This window comes from Dromiciops gliroides, chromosome 6 (assembly GCF_019393635.1).
Source record: "Dromiciops gliroides isolate mDroGli1 chromosome 6, mDroGli1.pri, whole genome shotgun sequence".
NCBI classification, from domain to species: domain Eukaryota; kingdom Metazoa; phylum Chordata; class Mammalia; order Microbiotheria; family Microbiotheriidae; genus Dromiciops; species Dromiciops gliroides.
Genome location: NC_057866.1, coordinates 122,365,062 through 122,388,760, shown reverse-complemented (window position 1 = coordinate 122,388,760; position 23,699 = coordinate 122,365,062). Strand labels below are relative to the sequence as shown.

The following is a 23,699-nucleotide window of genomic DNA, read 5'->3' as shown; positions in this document are numbered from 1 at the left end:
GATTACCTGATTTCTTACACCAAATGTGAATAAAATTAAACTATCTGTCACTTCCAATGAGATAAACATTTTGTGTGCACAATTCTATTTGAAGATATTTTTTAGATGTGGGTACAAAAAAGACCATATCAAATTGGCTTATGTGTAGATGTCATAGAATCATTATTGTAGGCACAAACCATCCACCTCTCCACTTTTCCATTTTAAAAAATGGCTTGGCACTGCACAGAACTCCAAACAGTTTTTATGTGGGGAAAGAGCAGAAGTTGATGAAGTGAAGTGAACCGTACTTTAATTCTGTAGCTTCCCTGTTCCTCACTTTACTCAGTTCCCATGACACCTACTCTTCCACAGTACCTCAGCTAAACACAGACATGGAGATAATCGTACTTTTGATCTAGCTATTACCCACAAAAGCTCTGTTTCTGTATTTATGTACTCTGAAATTCCCTGATCTGAATCTTCTATCATTTAATTTTTCCTTAAACCTCTCATCCCTTAGTCTTATATTTTGTCCGCACATGACCTTCATTCCCTTCTTTCCCATGCCATCACCTTTGCACTGCACTTTCCTCCTTTTTCTTCAGTCCTTGGGTGAACTGGTTCAACTCTGTACTATGTTCCACTCTTGAATCATTCCCTTTCTCCCACAACCATACTAGGAATCATGATTTAATCATCCTTTGCCAAACTCCAAACCTAGATTACTCTTGCCATCCATCCATTTTGCTTCTATTTCTTATGCTATTGAAAATCACAAAACCATACTGATTGAGTTCACTATAAATTTACATTTTGTTAAACTCAACTGGGCTCTCACTTTAGCAAGGTGATTCTATTACTCCTTTGTAATAAACTGTCTATCTCACACTCCACAGAGTCTATACCATAGTTTTTTCATCTCTTTTCAGACTTCCCACAGAACTCTCTTTTCCACCCTTTCAGCTGAAGATATCATCTCATATTTCATCAAAAAAGAAAAATTAAGACCCTTAGTGAAGCGCTCCCTCTTTTTTCCTCTTCCCTCTATAATAATCTCACAACTAATATATCTCCCTCAAACATCTCCTTCTTCAGTCCAGCCTCAGATAAAGAGATGGCCCTTCAACAGGTAACACATCTACATATACTTTTAAATCTCTTCCAGAATATTATCCCTCCTGTCTTCCCCAATCTCTCTCTTATCTTTAATTTCCTCTTATTTTCTGTTTTCAAAACATTCTGTTTACAAACATACCCATGTCTCCCCTATCCTTTTGGGCAATGAGGGTTAAGTGACTTGCCCAGGGTCACACAGCTAATAAGTGTCAGGTGTCTGAAGTAGGATTTGAACTCAGGTCCTCCTTAATCCAGGGCCAGCCAATGCTTTATCTGCTGTGCACAACCTTCACTTGATCCTACCATACCCTTTAGTTATTTTCCTTTATCTCTTCTTCCCTTCTTGGCTAAACTACTTGAGAATCCATAGTAGGTGCCTTTACTTCTTTCACTATTTTCTGACCCCCTTTTAATCTGGTTTTAAACTGAAACTGCCCTCTACAAAGTTACCAAATTTCCTTTTTATTTTTCGAAGTAAATTTTTATTAATATTGTTTGTTTTTACATTGCTTAAATTTCCCCCTATATTTCTTCCTCTTTTCCTTCTTCCCTCCAAGGAGTCATTCTATATACCAAAATTAAAAGAAAGGGGAAAAAAAAAAGAAGAGAAATAAAATTAGAAAAACTGATCAATACATTCCCCCTCTCCAAAATCGGACGGTATTCCATACCTCTGGACCCCTCATCTCTTCAAAGGAGTTGGGGCAGGTGCCTGTCTCCTTTTTTGTAATTTTGCAACATTCTTTTTATTTTGTGTGGTTGTTGTTCTTTCTGTTTATATTTTTGTGGTCATTGGGTAAATTGTTTCCTTGATTATTTTTATTTCACTTTTCATCTGTTCTTGTTAAGTCTTTACATGCATGATATTTGTCATTTCTAAAAGTACAGTAATATTTCATTATATCCATGTACCATAGTTTCTTTAGTCATTCCCCAAACAATAGGCATTTGCTATTTTCAGCAGTTCTTTGCTACCAGAAAAAAATGTTATTATAAATACTTTTATGTAAATGGGCTCTTTTTTTTAATCATTGATCTCTCTGTCTAACAGTGGAATCTCTGGATCAAAGGGTGAAGTGTACATTATAATTACTTTATTTGCATAAAGGGAAAAAACCTCCTAGTTTTGATGGATTTATAGTAGAATTCTTTCATTTTCCTTTACATTAATTCTCAAAAATTATGAAAGACAGCTTCCTTCCAAATTACATTTATGAGATGAACTTAGTCCTAATACCTAAACCAAGGTAATAAGCTAAGGAGAACTATAGATCAATATCATTAATGAATATAAATTTTTAGGTGAAATCCTATCATACTATAAAAATTCATTGGGCAGCTAGGTGGCACAGTGGATAAAGCACTGGCCCTGGATTCAGGAGGACCTGAGTTCAAATCAGGACACTTACTAGCTATGTGACCTTGGGCAAGTCACTTAACCCTCATTGCCCTGACCCCCAACCCCCACCCCCAATTCATCCAAGAAATAATCTGTTATGGCCAATTTAGATATATACCAAGAATACAAGGATAATTCAACATGGTAATAGTGGGGGGGAGAAATCAACATAATTTTGCTAAATACAAAACTATCTTAAACCAAATTATTATCTCAATAGATTTAATTTTTTCTGAATATTCTACTAAGCATAGTCAGAGATAGTCTTTTAAAATAGAACAATGGTCTCTTAATCCTGAAATCCGATAATCTTTTCATAATCTTTGACTTTCTTGACCTTTAATATCGGTTCTCCTGGATATTCTCTTGTATCTGGGGTTTCTGTCTCCTCTCCTCTCCTGTCTCTGACTCTGTGTTTCTCTCTCTCTCTCTCCCCTCTTCCCCCCTCCCTTTCCCCACCTTCTCCCCCCCCTCAGGATTTGGTCATCATCTCTAGGCAGATCCTTCCTAGATCTATATCTCTAGGTCTAGTCTCTTTCTTGAACTCCAGTACCACATGGCTCACTATCATTTAGATATTTGCATATCCAAAGAACTCATCTTCTTTGTCAATCTGTCCCTTCTTCCCAACTTTCCACTTTCTTACTACTGTTAGCTACCACCATCCTTCTAGTCGCCTAGCCTCACAATCCTCATGTCATTCTCATCTCCTTATTTTCACATACCATACATATCCATTCTGTTATCTAATTTTGTTTTTACCACAATACCACTTGGATACCTTTCCTTCACTCCACTCACAGAGCCACTGCCCTAGTTTATTCAGGGCCTAATCACCTCTGAATTGACCCATTACAATAGTCTTATATTAAGTCTCATTATTTCTTTCCCCTTTTTCTAGTTTGTTCTTTCCTCTGCTCTCAAAAGAGATTTTTTTAAATAACAACTCTAATGATATTCTCCTTCCCTCCCTCCCTGTTGCTGTCACCCTCATTACCTCTAGTGTCCAATATAAACTCCTTCCTTTGGCATTTAAAACTCTTCATAAGCTGGCCCCTTTCTACCTTTCCAATCTTCTTCAACTTTCCTCTGTTCCATTTTATTCTGTGATTCAGCCACAGTGGCAGGGTCTTGTTTCTCAAACATAACACTTATATTGCCTATCTCCATGCCTTCCCTCTAACTACCTGCTCTGCCAGGAAATCTCTTCCCCCTCCACTATGTTTGTTTATGTACATATGTTTGTGTGGATACACACATCAACATGTATACCTAGGATGAGATAGGCTATATCGTCTGTACTGCTGGAGGGAATTACCCTGACAGATGAGATCGTAGATCCATTGAAGTATTGATGAATTTTCTGAAAAAAATGTAATAGACATTTTTCTTGACTACAGTAAAAACAGTATATTATGTTGAATTTACATTTGCCTTTTTATCTTTGTCTAGTAGCCCCATTAATGCTAAAAAAGTCAATACTACCATAAGCAGTGACTCCTACATTGGACTTTGGAGAAACTACCTGATTCTTTGCTGCAGTGCAGCCACGTGTGCATCCTCTTCAACATCTGCCGGTTCCATGAGGTGCTCTCCTCCTGAGACACTGGCGTCCACCCCCGACAGTGGTTATGGCATTGATTCTAAAGTAAGTGTTTCAAGTCTCTCCTTAGTATCCATGAATAGTTGAAGAAAGTAAACAATCATAGGTTTGTTTTCTGTTGGCTAAGTAAGTGGCTTAAATGATCATCTGTTTTCCTTTACGTTTTCTAAAACCTTTGATTTTCATAGATTAGTAAAGATTTATTTACCCAGAAAGAAATGAAATGTTAATCACCCATATCATTTTATTTTCTTCACAATAAAGCCACAGTTCTTAAGATCATGATTATGGATTCTTTTTAAAAAGTATTGTATTTATAGCATATCTTATAGTATTTATTTGTTTTTCTCATACTGGAAGGTAAGTATAATTTTAAAGGGGCAGAAGAGAAAAATGTAGGATCTTTTCTGGGTGATTGAAGAGGCAAGGGTGATACTTAGGTTATATCCAGGTAAGTGGATGATAGTTGATCTCACAAAATTACCAAATCCTAGTGTAAAAAGGGAACACAGAGGTTTTTAAATTTATACCTTTAACAGCGTCTCCAGAAAGGGGCCAACAGTACAGCCTCTGACGTCAAGAAGTATTAAGTAAATCTAGGAGCTGGATGATGACAACCTCCCTTTTGGTACTGGGGCTTTGCATCTTGTCTTGGATCATATGAACGATCCGGTCCTAGGAGCCTAGGATAATAGACTTAGTGCAGAAGGGACTTTGGAGTTCACCTTGTCTGACCCTCTCATTTTACAAATAAAGACACTAAAGCCCAGATGAGTTAAGTGACTTGCCCAAGGCTTCACAGCAAGAGCCAAGATTCAAATGCAAGTGCTTTGACTCCAAATTCAGGACTCTTTCCACTATACCATGGTGCTTCATTTCATAAGTGATACAACTAAGGCCGTCTGGGGTGAAGTGATTTTTCCTAAATCTTAAGGAGAGTTTTGGAGCCAAAACTCGAAATCAGATCCCCTGTCTTCTAAGCCACTGTTCTCCCCTCCATGCCACATTACCAGCTTCCAGAAGGCTATATGGAACACTAAATGATGGGGGAGCTAGTTTGGCACAGGGGTAAGATAATCCAAGTAGGAGTCAAGATCCCTGAGTTCTAGGCTCAGGTTTATTATGAACCTGCTGTGTGACTTTGGGCAAATTATTTAACTACCTTGAGTTCCAGCAGTTTTATTGATTTGTTTTTCCAGCACTGCTTGTATATAATGTTTATGTCTGTCTATTCATTATCCCTGATCAAAAAATAGTTTAACATGTTAAATTATTTTTGTTCTTTTTAGTGCTATGAGATTGTAGGTTTACTTTGTCTACTATAAAAACACAGTATTTTTTCCCCCCTAGATTATTGGCATTCCATCCCCTTCTTCCTTGTTTAAGCACATAGTTCCAATGATGCGCTCTGAGAGCATGGAAATAACTGAATCCCTTGTTCTTGGTCTTGGCAGGACCAACCCAGGAGCTTTTAGGTAATTATTATCTCGTCTCTTTATTTTCTATATAAGTAAATAATGAATAGAAACATTGGCTACTTATTTAGAATTTTAGGGGTAGTGATTTTGATAATGTTTCTTCATCTCTTAAATGTAGTGATTTTTGAAACATGAATCTACCATCCTTATTTAATTTTATAAGAAAATTGAGTCTTATTATGATGCATCCCTGGTTTTTCTCAAGTATTATGCTATATTTTCAGACTTCGCAAAAAGTAGGATGGATTTTAAATAATGTAAGTGAAACACTTAGGTGTTTGAGAATTAACTCGAGCATACCATAGACCAGCATTCTCAGTGCTTTAGCACAGTCTTTCATTCTGCTTGAGGAAAGTGTTCCCTTCATTTTCTTAAGGATGTCCCTAATTAATCTTATCAGCAATACAGAGGATCATATGACAATACATATTTTTCCCCAAAGTGTCATGAATTATTTGCATGACCAACCTCCTCTTATCTCTTCTTCAGTATTCTAGAATGGTCTAACTTTGGCCCAGTTCTTTACACTCTCTCACTTGACTGTCCCATTTCCTTCTGTGATTTTAAGTATTTATGTCTGTGAGGATGACTCTCAAATGTATATATATATATATATATATATATATATTTATATAGCTCTAGTACTGCATTTCTACATATTGCTTATAAATCATCCTAGAATCTCAAACTTGCTCCCCCAAACCTGTCCGTCCTAACTTCCATTTTTCTGTAGTTCATTACCATCATCCTTCTAGTCACCCAGAATTAAAACCTTAACGTCACTCTTTGTTCTTCACTTTCTCTCACCTTCTGCATCCTATTACTTGCCATGTCCTATAAATTTTACCCCCCAAATATCACTCAAATCTTGTCTCTTACTACTACCACTGTCCTGGGTAAAGCCTTCACCTTATTCCTTCTTGCCCATACGTTTATAGTATCTTCTTAGCTGTTCTTCCTGCTTCTAGTTTCCTCCCTATCCAGTCCATCCTTTATACTGCCACCTGTTTAATATTCCTAAAGTCCAGGTAGCATATCCCTTCCCTGCTTGGAAGCCTTACAATGACACCTTGTAACATCTTGAATAAAGTAGCAACTCTCTAATTGTGTATCTAAGATCTTTCACAACCTGCCATTATGTTACTCCTTTTTGTGACCTCTCCTTTCTAACCAAACTGTGCCTCCATTCTGGCCCAGACCTTTCCTGTCTTACTGTCTCTGGTGCCTGGAATGGAGTTCCTTGTTCCCAACTCTCACCCCCAGCTGAAATACTAAACTCGGTGTCCTCTCAACCAGAAATGATCTTTTCTTCTTTCAATTTCTCATAGCACTTTTTCGGACCTCTCCTTTGCACTCACCATATTCTAATTTGTATTATATATTTTGTGTCCACACCTTCATAAGCGTCATAGATTTTTGAGTGTGAAAAGATTTTCGACATCATCCACTTGTAACTCCCTCATTTTACAGGTGAGGAAAGTGGGTCCCAGGGAAGTTAATGGACTTGCCCAAGGTTACACAGATTGTAAGCAGCAAAGCTAATATTCAGACACGTGCCTCTGACTGGAGATCCAGCGGTCTTAGCTCTACTGGCAGAGCTGGATGGTTATTTATGCCTTTCTTCTTTCATCCATTTGCCAGTAACACCTAGCTTAGTGCCTTGCAAATATTATGCACTTGATGAATGGTGAATTATCAGTAAGCTGAATTTTTCTACCTCAGTCTTCAACTGAGAAATAAAACTAAATGTTTTAAACGTGGATAAATAATCATTTTGTGCATTGTAATGAAATATTGGCATATTATGTCAGTAAATTGTCTTAAAGACATATTTTGATCACATATTTTTCAATAAGCTCTGCTGCTGAGACTCCAGATTTTGTCTCAGGGATTTTTTTTTCCCCTTTTTTAGCATATTCTTTTCAGAGACTAGTTAATTAATAAGGAAATCACTTTTAGAAAACAAGTAGGAAGCATATGTAGAAATACTTAACTAATAACAAAATTGACCTAATCTCTGTTTCCAACACAAATTGAATGCTAAAAATCAATAATTAAGATTGCCATTAGGGTTGTTTTTTCTAATGTTATGTGTATATATTGTCATGTGGAATTTGAGTACATTAATGAAGCAATTCATGTTTTTCTTTCCAGGGAACTAATAGAAGAATTGCACCCTATAATTAAAGAAGCACTTGAAAGAAGGCCAGAGGTGAGAAGGGTTGAGTGATTCTGAGCACTGAAGTCACAAGTTGTATATTTCTCATCATAGTACTTTAAGTGCATCAGTTGTTTTTTCCATTACCATCTGTGTGAGACAGTGAATTGTTGAATTATTACACCAATTGACTAAAAAGATAATCCTTGCTTATTATTTTTCTATGGCTACTAAGATGAATTGCCAAAATGACTTGAATCCCAGTCTTCTCTTAAGGCCAGTCCATGTTCTTCTCACAATACATACTTTCTTTAAAAATTGAAACAACTAGAAGAAATGACAAGGCAAATTTACAGTACCTAATAAAGCATCCTTCCCTGCCATTTCTGAGACTAGTCTCCATCCTAACACGTGGATTTCTGTGGCTAAAAATAATTTTCCAGAAAACAGAGAACAAGAAGCATTCTAGATCCAGAGCCAGCCATTTCTACTGTCTGGATATGTACTCAGGTTGAACTTCTGGAATGTTGAGCTGAAATCAGACCAGTTTGGTAAATTCAGTCAGTGAGAGTATAGAGGCTAGCTATTACTGTGTTTCTTACAAAACTGGATGCTGTGGTGCATACCAAATTATATAAATGGTGATCCCTGACCTTAAACAATTAACATTCTAGTTAGGGAGGAAAGACTGAGGTGAAGCAAATAGAGGACTCTGAGGTGCTTAACTGTGTGGTTTCTGTGAACTCTTTGATGAGAAAGGTAGAAGAGATCAGAGCAGACTAGAACAACTTAGGGAAGACTTGATAAATGAGGTAGGCCATGAACCGGACCTTGACATTGGGTAAGGGATATAGGAAGGGCCTTGAGGTTTCCAAAATGGTTTCCTCACAACAACCGTGGGGGTAGGTAGGCTGATGGAGCTGGAAGAAACCTTTAAAAGGCCATCCAGTCCAGTGCCTTTATTTCATAGATGAGGGGACTGAGGCCCAGAATGGTGAAGTCATTTGCTGAAAGTCAGACAAGTAACAGAAAATCCAGAATTTGAATCTGTGTCCTCTAACTTCAGGCCTCTTGTTCTTTGTTCTACACTGTACTACAGATGCACTTAGCTTATAGGTTTTAGAGCTGAGACTTAAAGTCAAGTCTTCTTCCTCCAGAACCAATTCTTCTACATCAGGCTACTTACTCCTTTACATTAACCAAGACGAAGGAGGAGGTAATTAATGGAGAGGGAAATAGCATAAGAAAAAACAGCCACATCCCACAGGATGGGAATCACATTTTAGGGAAAGCACTGATAAGCCTGTGCATATGCCAGAGAATGGCAAATAGAATAGTGGAAGGTTTTAAGATCATGCCAACTAAAGGAACTAAGAGGGTTTAGCCTAAAGAAGATGGTACATAGTACATGATACATGGTACATGGTACATGATACATAGTACACAATTTTAGAAATAGTGGAAGGTTTTAAGATTATGCCAACTAAAGGTACTAAAGAAGATGTGTGTTATACATTACATGGTACATGATACCTGGTACACTGTACATGGTGTCCGATACATGATACATGCTGAATGCTACACGATACATGGTACATGATACACATTATGTGATACATAGTACACGGTGCATGCTACATGGTACGTGGTATGTGGTGCATGCTACATGGTACAGGGTACATGCTACATGGTACACTGTACATGGCACATGATACGTGGTATATAGTACATGGTGCATGCTACACAGTACATGGTACGTGGTACATGATACACGTTACATGGTACATGATAAACAGTACGTGGTACACAGTACATGGTGCATGCTAAGTGGTTCATGATACGTGGTATATAGTACATGGTGCATGCTACACAGAACGTGGTACATGGTACACAGTGCATGCTACATGATACACGGTACATGCTAGCATCATCCAAATCCATTCACTGAACTTGAGAACACTCCCTCCTGGGAGTCAGCCAGGTGTGCCTTTAATTGGGAGCTCTGGAATTTGACTATGATATTCCTGAGTGTTTTCATTTTGGGATCTCTTTCAGGAGGTGATCAGTGAATTCTTTCAGTTTCTATTTTGCCTTCTGCTTCTGGAATATCAGGTCAATTTTCCAGGTAGACCAATAATTTTCAAATTATATCTCCTGGATCTATTTTCCAGGTCAACTATTTTTCCAAGGAGATATTTCACATTGCCCTCTATTTTTTTTTTCTTCATTTGGATTTGCTTTCTTGTGTTTCTCATAAAGTCATTTGCCTCTATTTTCTCAATCCTAATTTTTAAATAATGGTTTTCTTCAGAGAGGTTTTATACTTCCTTTTCCATTTGGCCAATTTGGCTTTTCAAGCTGTTGACTCATGACCCTCCTTCATCACTTGTACTTCTCTTCTTATTTTTTCTTCTCTACTTTTCTCTCTACCTCTCTTACTTTATCTTCAAAGTCTTTTTTTGAGTGCTTCTATGGCCTGAGACCAATTCATATATTTCATTAAAGGCGCACCTGGCTGACTCCCAGGAGGGAGTGTTCTCAAGTCCAGTGAATGGATTTGGATGTAGGAGCCCTGACATTGCTATCCTCTTCTGAGGATATACCTCAATCTTCCTTGTCACTAAAGAAACTGTCTATGGTCTTCATCTTTCTCTGTCTGCTCATCTTGACAGTCTTTTACTTGAATTTTAACTCCTTCTTAAAATGGGGCACTACTTCCAGGATTTACTGTCCCAAGCTTCAGGGGGTTTAAGGATTTAAGGAGGAGCAGGTTCTTCACTTCCCTGGCAGCAAAAGTTTGTGTGCTGTGGTTGTTAGCTCAGATGAGCCTGTTTCCCTCCCCAACCTGGGCCACCACCACTCAAACCTACTTCTTGGTTTCCAGCAGGGGTGAAACACCCAAGTTCCACCTCAGTGCCAGCAGAGACCCCTGTAATCTCCCTCTGGCCAACTGCTAAGCCTTCTCACCAGACCGTGAGCTTAGTTCTAGATGACACCATACTGCAACTGATTCAGAGGCTCTGGGGGGCTCTTTCTCTGGCAAGGCCTGCCTGGGACTTGATCTGTATCAGTGTGACCTCCAGGTTGGGCTCCACTCCCTCCCTGGCACAGCAGCCCCCTCCTGCTGATCTTCTAAGCCATCTTTGGCTGGAAAATAATCTCAGCCTGTTCTTTTGTGTGTTCTGCTGCTCCAGGAATTGTCCTATGGCATTATTTGGAGGGTTGGTTTTATTTTGTTGTTGTTGTTCTTTATTTAATTCTACATATTTATCATTGTCATGCCATAACTCTGTACACTTGAAAATGCATTAAAACTACTTCAGAAATAAGCTAAGTTTCCCTTGAAGGATATACATAGAAGAGAGAAAGAACCTGAATAAATTTGTGAATGAAGATTTAATGGTAGAGTGTTTTTTTAGTTGACAGAACAGCCTTTGTTTTATATAATGCTTTGTAGCATGTAATAGGAGTTTAAACCAATCTTGCTTGGACAATTGGACAGTTGGAGTATTTAGGTTCCTAAACAGTAAAAGGCTATTGGGCTTAAAATTTTAAAAAATGATTTTTCTTAATGCGAAAAGACCAGGATTCATGTTCAGTTGCTATTACTATTTGTGTAATTCTGGTCAAATGACTTGACCTCATAGAGGCCCAGTTTTCTAACTGTGAAATGGGTATAATAAGTGCCAAAGATGGCTATGCTTTGTAAATCTTGAAGGCTGTGTTAATGTGAGTTACTAGTACAAATGAAAGTTTAAAAATATATTTATAGGCTTCCAGAATAGTGCTATAAATCCAAAATAATTTCCAGTCAAGGTTTTGCCTTTCCAGAGACCTCTGAGACTGCTTGGAATAAGAGGAAGCCCTGGATTTCACAGCTGGTTTTTCCTCCAATAGCTCAGTGTGTCAGATCTTTGTACCTCCAGTTTTTCAGTTAGCTATAACAATATATAACCCAAGAAGCAAGATAAAAATGAGAGTTTTCAGAAGATTTTGGACCTTGTTCTGAAAAGTTTAATAAAATGTATTATTTCACCATTGGCTAAGGTACCATTCATTTCCCCGGAAGAATAGAGCAATAAGATATCCTTATCTTGATGCAACACATGACACCACATACAAGATGAGGAAGTGCATTGATTAAAGGTGGAGCCCTGTATAATATGTAGATAGAGGAGGGGGTTAGGAGAAGAAGAAGAGGAAAAAGAAGAGCATAGTAGGAATGAGGAACAGCGGGTGGAAAGGAAGAAAAGGAAAGAGAAGAAAATATGAATTTACTAAAAATGCTTACTATGTGTTAGGCATTTTGCTAAGTTCTGTGGATGTAAGCTGATGCCTCTTTGCAAATTGTTTCTCTAAAATGGTTAGCATCTTTGAGTTAAGATATGAAAACAGACACATATGGAGTACCGGGGCTTCTCACCTGGGATTTAACCACCTAATCCTGCTGTTTTAGGCAGCCTAGTATAGTTAGTCATTTATTAGAAAGGCTGCAGTGTGGAATATAGTTGAAACAGTTAGTGATGGAAGGATTGAACTGAGTTAGAAGACGTTGATGTGAAAGACAATCCTGCTACTTAATACCTGGATGATCTTGATCAGGTTGCTTACCTCCTGGGCCTTAGTCTCTCATACATAAAGTGAGGAGTTTGCACTGGACAAAATGTTCCCAAGATTTTCAAGATTGAAGGGCCCCTTTTTAGAGCTAATAAAAAGCCAGAAACCTCACAGCATCTTATATCAGTTGTGCTATTAGTACATATTGAGTGAAAAACATTATGTAAAGCTAGTCAATTCAGTAGTACTTTTACATGAATGTCTTTTATTTAATCACAAAAGCATCTAAATACATTTGGAAAATAGTAAAATATATTTACAAATGATGCTGTTTGTAGTAGCATGTTTGTTTATGGATGTTTTGCCTATGAATAGACATATACATACACAAATGTATATATGTGCATGTGTGTGTATATATTTTTATGTATACATCTCCTATATATCAAGTAGCCAAGTGGCTGCTTGAATAAATTTCTCCTGACTTCAAAGCCCCACAATCTGTAACCCCAAGGTTGGGAACTTTGGGAGTATATTATCTCTTAGGTTTCTTTCAGCTTTAAGTCCTTTGGCATTCTCCAAGAAAAATGAATTTCAATTTAATTTGAGCATCTATGGAAAGATAATATCGTGTAATGGATGGAGGTCACACAGCCTCAGAGGTTGGACAACCTCAGTTCCAGGTCTGGCACACACCAATGAAATCAAAAGTCCAACTAAGAAAAAAAAGTAGTGTATAACTTTACTAAGACTTTGGGACATGCAGAGTCTAGTCTGTAACATGCATGATGATAATTCAAAAAGCATGGGAATATATTTTATAGGCATGTAATTTATTTTATCAAATCATCAATTTGAGCCAAATTCTCTGCTGAATTTTGGAGAGAAAGGCACTTGTTTTTTAAATATTTGTTTCCTTATTTTCTGGGATAGATAATATATGATAGCAATCATAATTTTTAATTCCATGCAGTTTCTTAATCAGTTATAGAGGAGGGCTGTCACTTATTAGGCCATTCTATCTAATGTTGAACTTGTTGAAGACTTCTACAGAATATTTTTGAAGTCTCTACCTTTTGTTGTTTCTCAACTAAATGGTGCTTCTCAGGGAATATACCATGCGTAACGTAAGACAATATATTCTCCTTGAAGTTAATTTCTAATCCTTTGACGACTGGAGTAGGGGAAGCTTCTTATGATAAAATTGTCATTATTAATCAAATATCCAAATATCTATTGGACAAAATAAAAACAGAAGGAGAAGAGATTTTAAAACAATATAACTTTAATGCACTTGCTTTTCTTAATTTTTTCTAGTTGCTGTTACTCTAAATCATGTACTGTTGTGCTCTCAGCTTAAATTTATAACTCACTAGAAAGTTACAATGAAGCTTAAATCCTTTTATTCTTAGCCGTACTTTAGCCAGTACTTGCCTGGCAGCTGGAAGTTTCAGGTTTTGAAGTGTGTGTCTGAGTAAATCAAGCAATATAACTTTTATTCTCTATGATGACAATGTCCCAAAAGTCTTAGTTCAGTTTAAAGCTTTAATAGCTTAAAACATGGAATTGGAACTCCATGTTGTTATTATTATTATTATCAGTCTTAGGAAATAGAGAAGAAGTGAGTGGAATCTTATTAAATGAATAACATTCTCAGAGAATTTATCCCAAATGGATTATAAAATAAATGAAATCTTTACACTCCCACACTCTTTGTATCATTACGTTTGTCTGTGTAATTGTCAATCCACCCTAATAGACTGTAGTCTCTCTCTTTTTTTTTTAAGCCAAGGATTCTATTCATCTTTGTATCCTATGATGTATAGTGCCTTTCACCTCGTTTTCACTCATTAAATGTTTGAGGTTTGGTTGTTTTGTTTTGTTTTGTTTTGTTTTTTTAACTAGACCTTTGATTTCATTGCTGTAGAGAGCTATCTGCTTGGGGCACTTTGAACTTAAGGCCTAGTGTCACATTTTCCACACAAAGGGGAATCTGGATCTTAAACTGTCCTGCCTCTGAGGCCCTGATTTCTATCCATTATATCACATTGCTTCTCCATAGATGTTTGAATTAAAGCTTTAATAGCTTGAAACTGCCCTAAGACTTTTGGTACATCCTGTGTTTTATTTGGTCCTCTAATTGTCAGAAGGAACTGGTTATTCACATCATGAGCAGCAAACGCCCAAGCCTCTTTTTGGCTTTTACTCTTAGCCTTCTTCTCTACTAGAATTTTTGGGTAAGAACTTGTTGGAAATTTTGGGACTTCTTAGAATACCTTTGGAGTTTGTGTTCCTGTTCCCTTTCCCTAATTTCTGTGAATTACATTCTCTTCCATTTAGTGCATAGTTTTCCAGCTTCTTTAGCTACTGCTAAAAGCCTAACAAACTTAAAAATTGGATCCTAAGAACACAGATCTAGAGGTAGTACACTTCAGTATCATCTCACACAACCTCCTATCGCCATTTTATGCATAGTTAAAAAGGTTCAGAGAGTGATCTGCTCAAGTACTACAGTCTATAGCAGAGACCAGATTTGAACCCAGGTCCTCTTATTCCAAATCCAGCCCCCTTCCACATACAGCCTCCCTGCTTATAGAACCTTACTTTCTTCACAGACGTTATCATAAAATAAAAAAGCAATATCTTAACCTACCTTCTCCTCACTGAACATATTGATGTTTTGTATGAATTAGGTATTTCAGACAAATTGAAGTAACAGTAGCACCGTTGTGAGGAAAACACTTTATACTCTTTCAAGTTCAGTGTTTAAAAAAGCAAGATATCACTGCATACATTTTAAACATATCTTCTGTATTTTCTTTTATATGGAACAGAATATGAAACGGCGCAGGCGTCGAGATATTTTGCGAGTGCAGCTGGTACGGATATTTGAACTGCTGGCAGATGCTGGTGTCATCAGCCACAGGTTGGTATCTTAGGTGTTTTACTTGGGGCAATAATGTTGAAATGCTATTGAGCTTTCCTCCTCTCTTGAAATGCAAAAAATAAAAAGTTCTTGAGGAAAATCAATATTTCGGATCTAGTCAAATTATGTAGCAGTTAAGAGCCTCACAGACTTACAGTATCTTTGTTTGAGAAGGGACCACAAAAACTACCAAATCCTCTCTGTACATAACTGGTGCCCCCACCACCCCTACCCCCATCCCAGCATGCCTGACAAATGGCTGAAGACTTCCCTGGAGAGGGAAATCAAACGTCTCTTAAGGCTGTTTGCCCTCCTCATTTGGGTGCAGTAACTCATTTTGAAGAGCCTAAATTTGTCTCTCTGATATTTTCACTCAGTGCTCCTGGTTCTGCTCTCAGGGCCAAACATAGCAAGGCCAATCTTCTGTATTATAAATCTCAAGACATTAAGAGTCTTTTCTTATTCTGGTTGTTATTATAACTATACTTATTTAGGAAGCAGGGTGCCATAACAGAAAGTGTATTTGCACTGGGGTTAGATGACCTGTGTTCAAATTCTGCCCCTGATCACTGCCTGTGTGATGTGGACAAGTCACTTATCCTGCCTAGCTGGGCCTCAGCATTGTCCTCATCTATAAAATGGGCCCTGAGGTCCCTTCTAGGTCTACATCTTTAAGCAAATTGTAGTATAATAGTACTGTAAAAGTGATGTTAATTAGCCATTTCATCTATAATAAGATGGGAGAAGTGGTACAAAAAATCCGTTTGGGGAGCAGCTAGGTGGTGCAGTGGATAAAGCACCAGCCCTGGATTCAGGAGGACCTGAGTTCAAATCCGGCCTCAGACACTTGACACTAGCTGTATGACCCTGGGCAAGTCACTTAACCCTCATTGCCCCACCAAAAAAAAATCCCTTTGGCATAAGTGCATGTTTTTAAGTTAACTTTACAATTAGACAAATATTAAAAAGCCTAATTATCACTGTCACATCACCCTTGACCTCTCTCCTTCCTATGAATCATCTTTCCTTATGAATTCATCACATTTGTATTTGTCCCCTTCATTTAGCATTTACTAATAATGCCTTATGATATCATTCTTGTAGTCTTGTAATTTTATTCTACAATGAGCATCTACTGTGTGCAAGGTCTTACTACCATTTAGCATTGTGTTGTTAATGTAGTTTTTCATGTATATATATATTTGCTCTCTGATTCTGCATTGTAATTCCTTTTAGGATTAGTTTGTAATTTCTAGTATCATTCAGTCAATGCCTTATTCATAGCAGGTACTCAAGAAATACTGTACATGTGGCAATAAATGGATTATGACTGTTATCATAAATGTGATAACCTTGCAAACATAGTTTAAATGATTAGTTTTCTCTTTCTTGCCCTGTATTTTCTCACTAATTCCTTTATTCACCTTCACCTCCCTGCAAGAGTACCTCAGATAAGGTCAGAGAGTCTAATGCTATTGGATAGAACTCAAAATCATAAAATTAATGATTTTTAGAACTGAAAGAAACCTTAGACATGTGGATTTGTGGCAAGACCTGGGTTCAGTTCCCTTCTCAGCCAGGATGTTGGACTAGATGACCTCTGAGAGCCCTTCTAGCTCTAAATCTATGGTCCTATGAGTTATAAAATTAAGCAACATGTATTTATTAAGGGCCTTCTGTGTAACAGGCTACTGTATAACTAATTAAGAACCAGTGCTGGGGCAGCTAGGTGGCCCAGTGGATAAAGCACCGGCCCTGGATTCAGGAGTACCTGAGTTCAAATCCAGCCTCTGACACTTGACACTTACTAGCTGTGTGACCCTGGCAAGTCACTTAACCCCCATTGCCTCACCAGAAAAAAAAAAAAAGAAAAGAGAAGAACCAGTGCTATAATTCCTGCTTTCATGGAGCTTACATTCTTATGGGAGAGACAAAGACATACAGGTACATACAGGATAAAGTAGTTATATACAAGATAATTTGAGAGACATGGTATTAACCATTCAGAGAGGGGGTCAGGAATGCCTTCGTATGGAAGGTAATTCTTGAGCTGCATCTTAACAGAAGAGGAGGACACTTGGAGGCAAGAGGAGGGGGATGTGTGTGGGTGGGCTGGGAAGAATGAGAGAGTACTTTCCAGTACTTTCTGTGCCAAGGCACAGAGATGGAAAGGGAGGGATGTGTGTGAAGAAAAGGAAGAAGGCTGGTTTGACTAGATTGAAGAGTACAGAAAGGGGAGAAACATATAATGAGGCTAAAAAGTGAGGTTGCAGAGGGCTTTAAAATTTAGAGAAGTGTGTTTTGTTCTAGAGGTAATAGGGAGTCACTGAAGTTTATTGTGTAGTATGGTCAGACCTGCATCTAAGGAAAATCACTTTGGCAGCAGTGTGGAAGATGAACTGGAGTAGAGTGGCTTGAGTTATGTTGGCCAGTGAGGAGTCCATTGTAGTACTCTAGGCCAGATGTGATTCATTAATATGTTACATGTACATTAATGTTACAGCTCTTAGCCAGTTTTTAGCTTTTGTTGGTTTTATGCTCTATTCCTCTCTTATGTCCTCCTGAACATTTTTAGTTAAATTGCATGCTCTTCTTCTGTTTTGTATTCCATTTTCATTTTTATCTAAATGAGCAGAAATTATGTCTTTCTTTTAATATTCAACTTTTGGGGAATGTTTACCTTGTTTAACTGTGGAGAGAGTATCCAAATCCATGGGAGCATAGGTTCATCTAAGTATATAACATAGGCTTAACATGAGTTGTTTTTAAAAAGTTAAAAGAAGACGTATCAATAAAAGTACATCAGTAGTTATTTATGGACCACCTCACCACTACCAAGTCAGTGTGAGAAATTGTCATTAGCCCAATACTATTTCATTCTACCCTTGAGATGACCAGCATTATATTATTTGGACTGTTCATAATATTGTATTGTAGCTACACCTTAAGTCAATGAGTTCCATGTTCATTTGTGAATCATTAGCCTAATGGCCCAAATGGAACAAAATAAATTAGTTGATGAAGAATGTTTATCATCCAGACTGTATCATGTATTTGGATGGACAGCCCATTAGATTAATCTACATGGGTAGTGAGCTAGACCCAAAATTATAGAAGGAAAAAGAGTGGCCTGAATTGCTTTTGAAGGATTGAGTAGCACTTTGAAGAGCTTTCAAATGTTCCCTAATATACAAACCTATCTTTTAAACAAGTATATTCTCCCAGTGATTATATATGGTTGCCCATCATGAAGCACCACCATCTCTAAACCATCAAAATTACAGGTGATACCCAAGCAATGGAGACATAAATGTAAGTCAGGTTTAAGTAGGCTGTAATGTATATTATTTGGTCCTAAATTCTTCTGTTATCTGCAGATCTGACAAATAAACCATTCCATGATCTCCTAATTTGCTTTTGGTATCACCTTTAAGTATAAATCATGTGCCCATTTTGACTTTATCTTGCGTGTAAGAAGTGGTACAAGATATAGATTATATTGGGAAGGTATGATTGGAAAAAGGAGCTGCATATAATGAGACAGGGCTAAACAGATATCATAAAGTGCTACATTGATATGAGAATGTAAAAATACTTAAGGGAAGGCCTAGCCTGGGTCCATCTGTGGAGGATTTATTGGAAAGGGCAATAATAGCATGGGGTGAATTATGCTTGGAGAGAGAGTCTGTACATCAGTAAGCTCACACATCAATTGAAATAATGAACTACTACAATTTTTTACAAGATTTTTAATCTGAAAAGAGCTTTGTGTTTAAGCTATTGAAAATCACATTATTTTTTTACAAAACTATAATGTTCAGGCTTATTAAAATGGTATTTATCAAAAGTATTCATATATAATTAACTAAATGTAAGATCATCAAGTCATAAACATAACGTTTTGTTATGAAGCATACAGGTACACTTTGAACTCCTTTTTCAAAAGCAGTTTCTTACTCTACTAAGGTATAAACATGGCAAAAACATTATTTTTAAATGTCACATGGTAATTAAAATCTCACAAAATAATAGAAATAATACAAGTCAAGCTGGTATTTAAAAAAATCAAATATTGGGTTAATTTTTTTACCTAATTTTATTCACAAAAGAATTTTGGGTCCCATACTACTATGCAGGACCAGACTTATCAAAAATAGTATCTTTTAGGATATACAATAAAATGTATTCCTAATTAACTTAAGTATAGACATAATGGTGAAACAAAATATAGAAAACGCAAAAGAAGACTTTAGGAAATTGTATTTTAAGTTTGACTTCACAAGTATTTATTTCCTTTAAGGAAGTTATAAAATTATTGGAGCATGTGTACTTTGTTGTTGTGCTTTCAGAATGTAAAGTTCTACTTTTACAGTGTTAATACTTAATCTCTAGGAAAAGGAATTTGTTTCTAATTGTGCTTTTAAATATAATATTGTGCTACCACCATATTTAGATAATTTTTTAAAACTCCACCAAAATAAAATTGAGTCATTTCCTAATTAATGTAATAGCATCACATGTTCATAAAATATACTTGTTCGATATAAGACCACATGTTCTTATCAACAACTTGTTTCCCTGATAAAACACCAGACAGTGAATTTGAATACTGACCCATTGGCAAACCTAGTAAGATAGGAACCTTGCAGAGCTTAATAAATACACTTCTAATTTTGCTTTTTAGCTGACTTTTTGAAAATTTGTCTTTTTTAAAAAAACTTTATGTTTCCTTAATAATTTTCTTTTTTTATTTTCAGTGCAAGTGGTGGCCTTGATAATGAAACACATTCCCTCAATAACACTTTGCTGGAGTATGTAGATCTAACTAGGCAACTCCTAGAAGCAGAAAATGAAAAGGACTCTGATACACTGAAGGATATACGATGCCATTTTAGTGCCTTAGTGGCGAATATCATTCAGAATGTTCCAGGTATCATTTTCAGTATTTATAGCATTAACTGATTATCCATGATGTCTTTTTTCTCTGCTCCGATGAGATTGTGACTTAAAGTGATAAGGCCTAAGTATTTGGGAATGATGTCAGAGAAGCACAGGTGGAAAGAATTTACAAAGTCATTTAATTGGTGCCTGTTTTCATTTGCCATCAAAACGAAGACTTAGAGATAAACTTAAAGGCAAGCGACAGCGGAGGCTCACAGTAAACATGTTCTAGACATACTGGGTGGCAGAAGGGAGTACACAAAAGGGAAGTTAGGAAAGAAGTGTAGAAAAGATGCCCTTGACTTTAGAGAAAGGAGTTGGGGGGGGGGAGTAAACTGATATCAGTAATCAGTAAAATAATTATAATGCCTTATTAGTATCTGTAATATATTACATATTATTTTGGGATATATTACAAACATAACTTAATTTTAAAACCCAACTTGAATTAATGACTTTTCCTGATTTATTTATTAACAATTAAATTTTTATTAGGGCATGAATTCTATTTCAAAAAGTGGTTATCAACTTTTTCAAGACAAGGATACTGTCCTCTCCCTCCCTCCCTCCCTTCCTCCCTTCCTCCCTCCCTCCCTCCCTCCCTCCCTCCCTCCCTCCAGATTTGACTGCCCACACATATTCTCTTTCTCACATAGGTTTAATGACCTTTAATTTCTAAAATTCAAATGGTTAAAGTTGAGGCATAATACAGATACAACGATGCGATAAAGATACAATAAGAATAAAAGGCTTAGGACTTGGAGCTTTTCAGAGAATACTTATAAGTTATAAAGTTTTGATATTACCTATAGATTGAATTTTTTATGGATTATCACAGATAAAAACTTCTTGGTAATTTTAACGTATTTGTGTAAATGTGTAGTAGAGATAGAAACAGAAATAGAGATCTTAGAGCTGTCACTGGAGTCACAAACGGCTGGGTTTTCAAGTCCCACTTCTGATTCTCACTGCCTTTATGACTCTAGGCAAGTCACTTAACCTCTTAATGCCCCAGCCAACTCACTAAAGCTTTAAATTCCAGAAAAAGTGGCAACCAGCATCCATAAGGGAGTTTTTCACTAGGAGGTACCCGAATGAAATACAGGTCTACCCATGTCCTCTGCCCTTGATCCTTTTTTAAAAAATACATGCATATATAAATAAATATGTGTGTGTGTCTGTCTGTATATGTAGATAGATAAAGAAAGATATATGTATGTATGTATATATGTGTGTGTATATATGTATAAGATTCACATAATAGAATGTCATTCCTATAACTAGATAACTTACTTGATAAATTTAAGTTTTATTGTGAAACCAGACATTATATTCCAGAACTTATAGTATAGAATCATTGATTGTTATAGCTAGAAGCATCTCAGGTAGTCCAACACTCTCATTTTGTAGGTCTGGAAACTGAAGCCCCTTTGGGTAAAGTGATTTTTACCAAGGTAAAAAAAAAATAGCCAATGGCATAGTTAGAACTGTATCTCAAGACTACTAATTTCCGTTCTGTTTTTAAATGTATCACATTGCCAGCATGAAATTTCTCCTTTAAAAGTTATGTGTCATGTCACAATAACATGCTGCAGTCATTCTCTCCTTTTTACTTGGCACAAATGAAATAGAAGTTAAATGCTTTCTGAAAGCATTGTATGTTTGCCTTGATTAAAATTATATAAATTTGAAGTTTTAGTTAAAATTTTTATTATGTTATGCAGATACGTTTAAAGGATAGTCAGGTAAAACTCAAATTCTTCTGTTCTGCTTTTCTTTATAGTTCACCAGAGAAGAAGCATATTTCCCCAACAGAGCCTGCGTCACAGTCTCTTCATGTTGTTCAGTCATTGGGCAGGTCCTTTTAGCATCATGTTTACTCCCTTGGACAGATACAGTGATAGGAACACACGAATTAATAGACATCAGTACTGTGCATTAAAGGTATTTACCTAGAGTTTTGCTTTTCTCATAGCATTTTCCTTGATATTCAAGCCCCTACATGATTGCACTACAGCTTACCTTAGCAACCTTTTCATTTACTTATACCCCTACGTGTATACTGAATTCCAACCTAGCTGTTGCTTTTATCCAAACATTTTCCTACTTCCCACCTGGAATGACCCCTCCTTCCACTTCGCCCCATGGCTCTCCCTGTTGAATTTGTATTCATTCATCATAATGTAGTACAAAGGCATCTCCTTTGTAAAACCATCTCCTGTTCCATACAGTCAGAATTGCTGAATTCTCATAGCACTTTATTTATATTGCTCATTATTATATTTCTCATTCAGGGATGATTTGATGTTCCCCATGTCTAGATTTCCAAATTATTTCCTCAGAGAAAATATTTATGGTATATAAGATCAATTTAAGGTTTCTGTGTACCATGTGAGCCTTTGGCTTTGTTCATTTATTATTTCTGGAACGTTTTCCAAATTTTTTTTTGCCATACTACCCTAATCCCATCTTTGCATTGAAGTCTTGGGTATAAAAATTTATAAGTTTTTCTTTTTAATCCATTAGATTTTATAAACTGTATGATTTGGTACCATGTCATTTACTTTTTCTGTATAATAGATATATGTCTTAGTGTACAAATATTATCATATCTCTGTGTTTTTTTTTTAAATTTGAGATTACTAAGCATTAAAACTGAATTTACTCACTCAACATCTCTCAGCATCATTATTTATTAGAATGTGTATTTTTAATATTATTTTTCAAGGCTATGTCTGCTGTTCTATGTTGCGGCCCTGTTGCAGATAATGTAGGACTCTCTTCAGATGGCTATTTATACAAATGGCTGAATAATATTTTAGATTCTCTGGACAAAAAGGTAATAGCACAAATGTGTCTTTTTAGCATTTCATGTTATGTACCTTTTAATGAATTTAGAATTTTAGGATGAACCAATTAATTTAAACCCTATTTACTAAATGATTTAAAACATGCAGAAAGAGAATAGTGTATAAAATTATTCCAGAAGTACCTTCAACTCAAGTTCTTAAAACAGTATTTATTAATTTGTAGTACATCATCTTCCCCTTCCTTATGAAAATGGGCTTAATAAGTCCTACGTTTTATCAGTCTAACAATAGTGTACATGGGGTGGGGGGGGCAGCTTGGTGGTGCAATGGATGGAGCACCGGCCCTTGATTCAGGAGGGCCTGAGTTCAAATCAGACCTCAGACACTTGATGCTCACTAGCTGTGTGACCCTGGGCAAGTCACTTAACCTCCATTGCCTCGCCCCCAAAAAACCACACAAAATAAAACAATAGTGTACATGGGATGAGTGAAATATTGTCATAGAGTAAATTTTATCTCCTATAATAAAAATGTTTTCCATATTTACTTATATATTCAACTCCCTGCCCCCACTTCCCCTCACTTGCCCCTTCCCTTTCTCTTATATCTTTTCTGCAACCTTCACACTACCTTTCACTTGTCTCCAGTTTTGAAGAGGAAATGTATAATGTTCCCTTCCAAACCCATTACCTCTGATTACTGCAGTAAAGAGTTGTCTTGAAGTGTTTT

General features: G+C 36.6%; 1 protein-coding gene across 4 annotated transcripts in view; it reads left to right on the top strand.

The window, feature by feature from the left end:
- FRYL (FRY like transcription coactivator) overlaps positions 1-23,699 on the top strand; it is a 194,466-nt gene that overhangs the window by 85,353 nt on the left and 85,414 nt on the right. For all 4 annotated transcript variants that reach the window (XM_043970629.1, XM_043970630.1, XM_043970632.1 and 1 more), the window contains 7 exons: positions 3,950-4,145; positions 5,451-5,575; positions 7,733-7,790; positions 15,128-15,219; positions 19,977-20,149; positions 21,944-22,104; positions 22,889-22,999. In XM_043970629.1, the coding sequence (XP_043826564.1) occupies positions 3,950-4,145; positions 5,451-5,575; positions 7,733-7,790; positions 15,128-15,219; positions 19,977-20,149; positions 21,944-22,104; positions 22,889-22,999 (916 nt within the window). The remainder of the gene's footprint in view (positions 1-3,949; positions 4,146-5,450; positions 5,576-7,732; positions 7,791-15,127; positions 15,220-19,976; positions 20,150-21,943; positions 22,105-22,888; positions 23,000-23,699) is intronic.